The sequence below is a fragment of the Coturnix japonica genome, chromosome 5, assembly GCF_001577835.2.
Source record: "Coturnix japonica isolate 7356 chromosome 5, Coturnix japonica 2.1, whole genome shotgun sequence".
In the NCBI taxonomy this organism is placed as follows: Eukaryota; Metazoa; Chordata; class Aves; order Galliformes; family Phasianidae; genus Coturnix; species Coturnix japonica.
The window spans coordinates 22,139,982-22,151,686 of NC_029520.1; the positions used below are offsets into that span (position 1 = coordinate 22,139,982).

The following is an 11,705-nucleotide window of genomic DNA, read 5'->3' on the forward strand; positions in this document are numbered from 1 at the left end:
CTGCTAGCTAGGCAGTACACTTATAGTACTGTAAAGCGCTTTGTAGTGTTTCATACACTGCACAGAGAAAATGGGCACATTGCAAAATGAGTGCACAGACTGGGACTTAGCTCCACAAATGTGCTTAGGCAGAGGGAGATACCTGGTAATCTTCAGTGGCAATGCTAGCTGGCAAGCTGGCACTGACAGCCTTGGCCATACCACTTGTGTGATTGCTATCTGCTCGCAGATAGAGGAAGTGTCCTGTGAACAGAAAAGTTAATTAGAAAAAAGATTTTTTTTTTTTTTTGTTAAATATCATTGTTCTGAAGCACAGTGTAAGTAGGAGGACATGGTAGAAACATGGCTTGAGAGTACATTTATTACTGAATTACAGTGAACACCCTAGTAGATTTCAGCAGCACTGAAGTCAATATCCTAAATCTTTCCCTGCAACACAAGTAGAGTGTACGAACACCAGAAGCCACTCAAGTACATTTTCATACAGCAGTTCACAGCAGTTTGCTCTGAGTTCTTTGATCAGCCCTAATACTTACACCATGCACATCAACAATTGCTAAGACAAATACAGTGCTAGAAGCGCTTATTTGTAGTCTTTGTTCCTAGTAAGAGTTTGTATGAGCTCTCAAGAGACAAACAGGACTTCACATGAGCACTCTCTACTTTGATAGGGAACCATGAATCAAAACTCAGCTTCTGACTTCAAACATGATCACACCAATATTTGGCTTCCCTCCTTATTTAAAAAGCAGACAGTTCTGAGAATTATCTGACCTTTTATTATTTTCTTTTTTTCCTGTGGTATTGTACAGCACAAAACATTTATTATCACCACATCTTGGGATGGACTTAGATATGACTCTCTTTATAACCCACTGTCAGAGTCTGACAAGAGTCTCCAAAAGATTTGTGTTTTACAGTATGCTTAGTTCTGTAGGGCAATTTTAACTTTGTGATGCTGCTGAAGTTCTCTGCAATTGCCTATCTCATAAGAGCAAGGAGGGCAGAGGTATATAGAGAAAGGAAAGAACTCATATATTTCTTTTTAAAGGTGAAGACATCCTGGACTCCTAGAGTTTCAAGTAGAATTTCCCACAGAACACTTCATATCAAGTTTTGTTTTGTGATCAATAGTTACTTTTTGCTACATTTAAAATTATTCTAGATAATACTGATGCTAAATTTGTTTTGGAAAGAAGAATGCCAAACATTTTAAAGTAATTTAAAAAAAAACACATCCCTAAATTCAAGGCTTCTTCACATGCATGCTGACACACACATACATGCACACATAAAATATGCACTCACAGACAAAGAAATAACATTGAAGAACCTACCTCCAGTGGCTTGCAAGGTAGATCCTACAAATGAGCCATTGTGAATCATTTCATGGAAGCCCCTGATAGTCCAAGGAGAAACTGCAGTTTCATTCAGTGTCCAGCCACATGGACCCTCTTCAAAAGAGCAGTGTGAACCCTCTGGGAGAGTACCTACAAAGGACCATAAGAAAATGCAGGAAAATAGAAGAAAGCTGAATATGGAAGAAGGCAAGCAGCAGAAAAAGTAAAGATTACTGTAGTTCTTGAAACTACCCCACTTATACTGTCTTTCAATGTCAGAATATTCATAGGTCTCATTTGTTTATTTCCACAGTCATTAGAAAAGTCAACACATTTTGCTATTGGAACTGTTAGACACTTTGCAGACACTGAAAACAGCAGCTCCTAAAGTCTAGAGTGATAAATCATTCCATACATTGTACGAAATTGCAGACGTCCTAAGGATTTTTGTGAAAGGCAGTGAACAGATTATTCTAGACCTCTGTCACCATAACTGCAAAAAGAAAAAACCACAAACAAATAATGTTTCTCAGCACTGTGTGTATTTGTTTAGAGTCTTTCTTTGTTAGGAAAGAGGAGAACTCGTACATCTTGGAGGGACAGATTTGTGACTGATCACGTTGATAGTTGGCACAAAAACAGCGAGCAGCATTTTCCACTGAAGGGAGGTTCAGACATTGAGTCCATAGGAAACTTCTCACCCACCAACCATAGATGCATAAATAAGATTTTGCTTTCCTCTGAAGCAGTACTGACTATGAAACACAGGTCACTGAATGCGTTATTGCAGTATTAAAAATAATAATAAATCAATTTTATCCTATATGGAGTGAATTTTCAAGAAGAATCCTGATAATAAAATAATAAAAATAGGCTAAATTATTATGGGAGGCTTAATAATGAATTAATCTAGAAACAGAATCAATTTAACCTGTACTTTATTCTAAACTGATTATTCTAATGGGACTCACCACATCTTACTCCTTCCACTTCTTTGGTAGGGCAATCACTGATGAATTCACAGATTTGTAAGTGGCTAACACAGCCCCCGTGAAGGCAGGGGGAGGAAGAGCCTTTGTTATACATAGAAAGATCTGGATTTTCTTTATCTAAAGGGGGTGGAAAGAAAAAAAAAAAAAGAGAGAGAGAGAGAAAGAAGTTCAGAGATGAATCAACAGAATTTATATATCCCTGCATGTGCATCAGCCTTCACACATATGACATCAGAAAGCGTCGTCTGGGTGATAAATGATACTTAGCTGTCCTCTTCGTCATGCAGGCTTTTATCCAGCATGAGATTCCAAGATTGTCACAGCCCTCACACAGACCAAATTCATTGCTCCTTTCCCCTTCCTGCACACAGTATCTTCTGCTGTGTTTTGCGTTATCTTCAGGCAATCAGATTTTTAGTTTGTTTTTATTGAGGATCCTACAGTTTTCTACCATGTTGAGTTCTTTGGTTCTGCACATGTGATCACGTATCTGTCACACAGCAGCAGCATGCTGCACGACACTGCTGCTGGAGGCAGCAATATGCACTTATGTCCGGGCCTGATGGACACATTCTTATGTCCAGTTGAGAATCAGCCTTAACTAATACTTGTGCTGTTGACATATTGTTATGCCATCTTTGTGGCACCTAGACCACGAAGAAAGATGTTTCCTCTGCAGGCTGGCTCACTCACACACCCCAACTAGCCAACCCAGCTACACTCCAGGAATACTGAACTAACCACACAAGTACTCAGCAACAGGCTGCATACGATTTTAAAGTGTGATATTTTCTGAAATTATGACTACGTGTAAAAAATATTGCATTAAAAGTATATTATTTGTTAAACAGAAAAATTGACCGCAATAAAATTAAATATCTAGTATGATTAAAAACAGTCTCATGAGATATGACAAAACAGCTCCATGAAATAAGGATTCTTACATTTGAAACTTTTTAGATCTTACATTTCTATTCAAAGCTAATTCTACAGTGCCTGCAAAACAGAAGCAATAGCATTATATTAATGGATGAAAACCAGGAAGTGAAGTTGATTATGTCTCCAACTTACAGGCTGCCTGCACCAGCAGACTCATACGCTTCCCAGAAGCCTGAATGACATTAGCAGGGTTCTGCACACGTACTGAGGATCACTTGCATGACACTGGCAACAGGACTGAAAATGCTAGGTAAAACTGATCATCTCTGAGCTGGGCACTCAGTACTTTGGATAAATTACATTCAAATCATTTTCATTTTGGACACAAGTTCTCAGCCTGGCAGTAGAAAATAGACACCACGAAGTTGTTTTTCTTCACAAATTTGCAAGATAGAGCCCCTGCGTGGAAAAGGCTTTGGTGACACAGGGCAGCCTTCTGCTACTATTTGAGAAAGAAAAACACTAAATGCTAAAATAACCTAGACAGAGACTTCTTTCCATCCTGCTGCTGGATCCAGCCTCATGCTCTGTTACTTTTTCATACATTTGTATGAGCGTCAGTGCAAAGCAAATGCAATGAAAAGTACAGAACAGTACTGAAATTTTGTGCTCCAACTCTGCTTTCTGAGAACATGTGCGCACAACATACATACAAATATGAACCTTGACAGGTAAGCACTGCCAAAAATCATAGAGGACACTCAGCTTTCATGTCCTTTCTGACCTTTCATGTCCTTTCTTCCATATCCTATCTGACCAAATCTTTATTTACATTCACCAGTTTTTGTGAGGATGCTGCTCTCTTTCATTACAGCATTTGATTATTCCAAACCTGACTATATTAGAACATACCATGAAAGCAGCTTCTGAGCTGCAAGGAGCCCACTGCCAGTAGTCCAGACTCTTGTGCTCCACAGTTTGAGTACAGCAAGGTGATTTTAAAAGGTCTTTCCATTCGGCCAATCTGAGCCATCATGGATTTCCATTTCACCCTAGAATACAACAAGGAGCCATCAGATATACAAAGAGCATGCTGGAGTCCACAGAATATCTAGCACAGATTCTGTACTGCACTAAATAGAAATGATGGTATTTACATGGGGAAGGAATTAATGAATACATAGTACAACATAGCAGGTATTCATTTAAAACAAATGACATTCTACCTAAAAAGTACGTATTCAGTTATCCTTGCTTCAGCTCTTATTGTTGTAACTTACGTGTCCTCACACATAAACAGTGCAACTCCAAGACATCAAGGTTATCTCAACTGTAGAGCCCTTGTGGCAGTTCAGAGAAAGATGGATGATGGCATGTGCTCTAATTTTAAGGATAGTTGCTGGGCACTGAAAGCTAAACTGTGACAACCGATGGGAATTTTCAAAGTACCTCACTCAAATCAGTCTACCTGGAGTCAGGGTAAACAGGTGTAGATAAAAAACATAATAAAATCCTGCAAGATTCCTAACAATCTTTTTAAAAACAAATAAACAAAAAAAACCCTCTGCCCTTCCACCTCATGATGAGAAAACGAGAAAGTACATTTAAAACTACATGTTACAGTTATCTAAAGAGGTTATAGAAAGGATAGGTACCGAGGAATTCCTGCTATTCTTGAAAAAAGTACCAGAGATACATTTATCTGTAATCCACCCACTCGCTGATGTTGTTTTGGCACCCTCAGTGAGTAACTCTAAGCCAGTGGGGGAAGAAGAAAACACTAGTAGCTGGAAGGAGGCCTCACCACAGTGTCAAGATGTGTTGATAAGGCTCTGTTCCTATTTCTTGTTCAAGCAGGAAATGCTTCAGCTGCCATGGAGTGATCACCTGCCCCCAGCCTGCATCAGAAACTGTTTCGAAGGCAACTCTTAGATGACAAACACATGCTTACTGGACACAATGTGAAAATTACACACTACCTAACTGGCAACTTGAAAATGTCAAAGTTATTTTAATTGTTTTTAATCTTCTCCACTTTTGCTTGCTGTTGTTTAGTTTTTCATTTTGCATTAAAGTGCAGCTTCAGGTATATCCAGTACTAAGATATGCAGATGTATTCCCTCAGCCAAGCTGCGAGACAACATCCAAGAGCATTCATCTCTGACCCAGAACTGTATCACTTCTGCTACATGACAAAGTTTTGTTCATCATTCCATTGTATCCACTTGGCCTCAAAAGAAAATAATCAGTGGGCCTTAAACTAATTGGTTCAGCAAGCCATTGCAGATAAGGACAGTCCCTACATATTTTCCATTTACCTATTAAGAACACAAGACCATCTAACTACAGAGTTCCACTACCTCCACCAAGCTACAATACAGCCCCCAAGCATCACCACTGTTAAAATCCTTAGCAGAGGAACCCACAGCAGCCAGCCCATGATTCACAGCTGGTGTTACGTTTATTTTAGCAACTAAAGAGATTGCTGCCCACAGCTGAAAACAATGACTTGTTTCACTTCTGCAGCTTAACTGTATATGGTTTACAAGCCACACACTCTGAATCTTGCGGTTTACAGCCCAGTGTTTCAAAATGAAGTACAACCACTGCCCAAGTCAATAAACCAATTTGTGAACATCACATCTGAGAAAGACACACCATCTTCTCTGCCATCTCAGCTGGGAGAACAGTGGCCTCTGATAGAAGAGGAAGACTAGCATCTTAGACCACTGTTTGTGTGAAGTGGCAGCAGTTTTGAGTCAGAGCCCTAAGACTCCATAAAACATTCCAGTTCTGCAATGAAAGATCCCTAACACTGAATTTTAGTCCATTTACATAACACCACTGGAAAAGCTTACAAGCATCCAGAGACAGCAACAACAGGAAGCAACTTTCCATCACCCAGAATACTTAGACATACAGAGTCTCACTATCATCAAGGCATTCAAACTCAGACAAACCCTCCACCTCAACATACAAAAGCAACAAGGTTTCTAATACTATAAATATTTGCTTGGTCCCAGCATCCAAGCAAGAGATACCAGAACCAACTTAATTTTCTTAATGGAATCAGGAACAAAGCCCATTGTTGAGCAACTAAGAAGATGGATCATTATAGCAGGCTTTCAGATAAGCCAAGCTTGGCAATATCTTTACTATCGATTTTATGTCAAGCCAGAACTCAACTAATGAGGTAATATTCTTATTCCAAATACAGATGTTAAAACTGCTCTGTACGTATAGAAGGGCTGTCAGAATCTGACATCATTTTAAGAAATTTGCATAGATATAAAGTTTGGAGTTGCAAGCAATCTGATGCTTCCAGCAATAGAATTCAAGACTTGTCCTGCTAACCTCTAAATTCCGTTTTTGATTTTCACCAGCCTTGGCCAAACAAAACCTTTTTCCTTTCCTTACCAATCTTTGCTGTGCCATGCCTTTCCATCTCCAACACAAGCAAGAGACCGTGCATTTTAAGAAAGATCGTTTTATTATTAAGAACAATTTCGTCATTAAGAGTGATAAATTAAAAAAAAAAAAAAAAAAAAGCCCTAACATGAAAGCTAAAACCTTTTCTGAACTGGGAGATACTACAGGTGTTACCGCAGAAAATTATGCTAGCTGCCTCAAGTAAACATACAAATCAGAAGCCTCAGTGAACATACAAATCAGAAGCTTTACATTTCCTCATATAGGAAGCTAGTCATTGGATGCAAGAAGAAATAGATGACAGAACAGAACATACACCTGCAGCTCCTGCCCTTACTAACAAGCTACTTTCTTTCTTGGCCCAGAATATTTTTGGGTGCAATTTCAACAGAAGCATGAGAGGCAGTAAACCATACTCCTAGGTAAGTGTTCAAAATCAGTCTTACATAACAGCAGTGCAGTCTCTCCTTTCATAGCTTTATTTTTTAATTTAAATAGCTGTGCTCATTGCTGTCAGTATGTATTAGGCATTTTCTAAGGACACTTACCAGACAATTCCCTTTCAAAGGCTTATGGAGTTGGACACCTAATCTATTAATTCCAAATGACTTTAGGTGTTTCCAGACATTAAGATCAGCTATATGGCAATACCTCTACATACCAGAGCAGAAGTTAAAGAACTTCTGTTGACAATAAAACCCAGACTGTGTGAACAAGATTCTCAAAGATGGTAAGTTTCTATAGGTGCCTCAGAAGATGGTAGGGCATTTTAGCAACTCTGCTCCACAAAAGGAAAGAAAAAGAAAAGGAAAAACACAGTAAAGGTAGGGAAAAATAAGCAATAATTCTTTTGCAAGGCTGGCTAACTGATGACCATTTGTGCACGTGGCCTTGAACTCATTCTTTCTTGGACTACCAAGAGTACCATGGCCAGTGCTTCATGTTTTAGAAAGAAAACAGAAAACAATAAGCCCAGCTTACTGAGCACACTCTACCACAGAAAGGGAAAAGATTGTCACAAGTTCTGTCACTGAGAATTTTGTCACACAACACTGAAACAATTGTGGTTAACAGCAAACATAAGCAAATGAAATCATTCAAAACAGAACAACATAGGACTTTTCACAGAATTTTCAGGCATGATTCGTTTTTTGCTCTATATGATAAGGAGGAAAAAGGTGCGGTAAGCAAAGTTGACAGAAAGACACTATCAGTGATCTGAACAAGCAGCAGGACTGCAACCACAAGAAAGCAAAGTCAACTTTGAGCCAAGGGCCAGATGAAGAAATCTTGGACCTGCAAGCAAAAATGCAGGCTCTTAATGTTAGAATTTCAAACACCTCACTCCCATAGCAGCTCTTCCCCTAACTGAGAAGCTCAGAATACTCATTTATTCTAGGTGTGTCATAAAATAACAACAAAAAATCTGAGTTTGCCCTACTTATCTGAGAACTCAGTGCCTGAAAGTTTGTTTCTTTTCTCTTTTGCTACAGTGCATTTGCAAAAAAATGGGTGGCAGCTTCAATACTACAGATAAAACCTAACAGTGAGGTGGTTGGGGCAGCTTTTTCTTATGAGTGACATACCTCTAAGCCTCAGTGAACTGTGTAGCTGATGGACCTTGAAGGAAGAAACAGCAATCAGCAGATGACTGCCAGGACCAGAAAGAGGGCAGTTCACAGAAGTGATTTAGAATTGCTGGAATTCATGATGAAGCACAGCTTGATTTTGGAATTAAAGGATGACAGAGACAACCGAAGCAGGATTTTCTGGACAATTTATCTGAAAAAGTGATACCTACCCTTCTTTCTATTTCTTGTTTCACTATGACTTCAAGATAATCTCTCAGTCGCAACTGGAGATTAAAATATGTATTACACACAGGCATTTATCTCTAGGTCACTTTCTCATTATCTTCCTTTTATTCTACAAATTGTGCAGCTGTGATTGGGGAGCTCATGAACGTGTGTATAACTTCTACTCCCTCTGGTAAGTGGGAATGTGTCAAGATGGTCTCTGTTCTTAGCAACCAATACTGTTTAAAACTTAATTACCAAAAGACTGCTTATTTCAGTGTATCTGCCTAATAAGAAGCAGCTAAAATACTGTAGAAATAAATTTTGTTCTGCCTGCACACACAGATTTTTCTGGAACTGTGCAGAGATTTTAAAGACTTGCTCCATAGTAATGGGGTAAATTTAGGATATTTGACTTAAAATAGTTCCTAACTATTTTGTATTTCTTCCTTCTCCTCCTTTCTATTTTGATTTAGAAGTCAATCACTTGCCACCTTTAAATTCTTAAAACTAAAGCCTCAGTGCTTACCAGTGTTTAATTTCAGTAAGTAATATCAACAGTCATACCAATTTTCAGTGACGCTAATTCCATTTCAAGGTATGTAAATAACATCACTTTCAGACAATAATTTTATGTAAAATTGTTTTGTAGTGCTCAAATAAGCTCTTAAACAATGACTATGGTTCATTTAAGAAATGCTGCACTGTGTGATCAAAGTCTGATCTGGGCAGGTAGGTATCTCAAAGGGTATTTTACGAGTTAATTCTGGGGAACTGTGGCTGCAGTTGCTTAGGCAAGTAGAAACTTGTCAAGTACTTAAAGAAGATGGAAAAGGAGGTTAGAAATTTATCCCACAAAATGTTACAGATTCCTGGTGAAACTGGCAAAAATAAGAGGAAGGAGTAGCCAGAAAGGAAGTGAGCAACAGCTAAAAGTAGGAGTGAGAGATGGATCTGAAGTAAAGTAAGTTTTCTTAGTCAAACTCTGCTGTCTTTGGCTGACCAAAAGTCTTGGCTGAAGATCTCCATGGCAGCCTGAGAAGTGCCAAAGAATTCAAAGAAAACAAGCACTGGGATCTATTGCTTAAGTTCTCCGTGGGAGTCAGTCAGGTGATGGAAATAAAAAACTCTGTTGTGTGCCTGACCCAGGTTCTTACAAGGCAGAGTGCAGTGAAAGAAAAAGCACAGACATGGAAAATGGCAAAATCAGATGACATGCGGACCTTTCTCCTTCTTTTCCTGTTGTGATTCATTCCCTTTACCCATTTCTTCTCCTCACTGCATTCTACTTTATGCAGGAATGAAAAAATAAATGTGAGAAAGATCAAAGAGTAGAAAATGCAGGACAAGATCCAGGGTTGCTGCAATTCCTTTTTTTTTTTTTTTTTGTTTTTGTCTTTGTTTCTTTTTTCCCTTCATCTCTTCGCACCTCCTGCCTTTGCTTTTCCACTGTCTGAACTCTACAGATAAAACAAAAGAGGATGCTCCTGAACTTAGCAGACAGAAGGAAGAAATTACAAAAGGACTAGCCGTATCTCAAAATCTGACTATAAAAGGACCCCTTGAATACTTAGAGATATCAGACATTTCATCAACACAGCCTTTGAATTGAGTGCATTTTAAATTCTGTACTCCTAGAATCACTGAGGGAGTCAGCCACTCTTGACTCTCCTGAATTGGAGGGAGAAAGAATGACTCCTAATTAGACGTGTTCTCTGCAAAGGGGGCAAACGTAAGCTGTGTCTATTACAGACATCCTGTCAGGAAGCTGCACAACTCAGTCCCGACAGTTCTACTTTTATTTTCTGCTCTGACAGAAGCAATAACCTCAAGAAGAGAGAAGACACTGGAAAACACCTACATGCTCTTGCCCCGAGGCTCACCCTACCCTGCCAACATATCACGTTCTGATAAGCATGAGCTAGCGCTAAAATTGATCGTCTTACCCAGCATCCTCTTCTTGGCCAACTTTCAGAGAAATTATTATATTTCTGTTTGTGTCCACATATCTGATTTCAACTGTGAACCTCTGTAGAAGAGGAACAGCATCCTGTGAATATACGGCTAGTTCCAGCAAACAAAGAGTCCATGCTCCCAGGCAGGATTGGGCTGTGCAGGCTGAACTTGCATCTATCTGGCCACCGACTCGTGTTCAGAAGGAAAATGTCTCCTGTGAGAAGGAAAAAAAAAAAACAAAAGAAAGAAAGAAAGAAAAAAAAGGACACGTTGTGGATGGAAGAGCTATAATAATACGAGAATAGATAAAGAGTTTGGAGAAAGATCTCATAAAGAAAGCAGAGGACTATGCACAAAGTACAAATAACAGAAAGAAAAGAAAGAAGAATAAAGTAAAGGAGGGGGGAAAAAAATTACGCAAAAAAACGAAGCAAAACAGAAGGATGAGAAGAAACTAAACAAAGCAGAGTGAATATGTCAGCAAAACAAAAGCCAAAGATTTCTCATCAGCCAGCAGACATTGAGGAGCAGACCTGGCTTGTAAAGGATTGAGTTTTGTAACAAAAATCCATGTGTAAGCAGAAGCAGCTAATGCTAAAACATGGAAAAACAAAAGGAGTATATAAATGAGCTGGCTAGATACAGGGTACATGCATACACAAAAGCAGGCAGTACATATAGAGGATGATATAAATTATAAAGGCTCTCAGTGACAGATTATCTTAGGCAATGATAACGTACCTAATAGTTGCACACCAGAACCAGCATATGGCAGTAGTTTTAAAGATACGTGACTGAGGTCTGTCAACTCCTGCTGCTGCCCACAGCTATTACCAGAGCTGGGGTAAAGCAAAAGTCCACTGGGGGGAAACTGTAACTCTGCCTACCTTCAACACCTCCTTGGAAGGAGCTGTTTTCCAGAAGCAGCTGCTGACTCTCCTGAGACACCAGGACACTGACTGAAGATAATACCCAGTCTGGTTTTCCAAAACTGTCTGTAGACACGTCCATCCAATGAGCAGGCTGGTGGAGGCGCGAGTATACAAGAGGAGTTGTCTGTGCGAGGGTGGAGGAAGCAAAAGTCTCATCAGTTGAGGCGTTCTGCTCCCCGGGAGGTTTCAAGTGAGCAGGGCGCGGAGGGGTATAGGGACATAAATGAGCAGATCTATAGCATATGGGGGTATCTCTCAAGAAATGAAAGACTGGAGGGGAAAAGAGAAAGCTGTCCTGTGCAATAACAACAAAGAATCTCTTCCAGAGCAGGTGAAGGGAACATACCTGAGAGAAAAACAACTCTGCAAATTCTTGGCAGA

The 11,705-nt window shown here is 39.4% G+C and overlaps 1 protein-coding gene across 1 annotated transcript in view; it reads right to left on the minus strand.

Annotated features, from left to right (window-relative positions):
- LTK (leukocyte receptor tyrosine kinase) overlaps window positions 1–11,392 on the minus strand; it is a 43,337-nt gene extending 31,945 nt beyond the window's left edge. The window contains exons 1-6 of the mRNA XM_015864253.2: window positions 11,280–11,392; window positions 10,383–10,606; window positions 4,124–4,263; window positions 2,312–2,449; window positions 1,338–1,490; window positions 143–243 (exon numbers count right to left, since the gene is read on the minus strand). Of these exons, the coding sequence (XP_015719739.1) occupies window positions 143–243; window positions 1,338–1,490; window positions 2,312–2,449; window positions 4,124–4,247 (516 nt within the window). The 5' untranslated portion in view covers window positions 4,248–4,263; window positions 10,383–10,606; window positions 11,280–11,392. The remainder of the gene's footprint in view (window positions 1–142; window positions 244–1,337; window positions 1,491–2,311; window positions 2,450–4,123; window positions 4,264–10,382; window positions 10,607–11,279) is intronic.
- Between the last annotated feature and the right edge of the window lie 313 nt (window positions 11,393–11,705).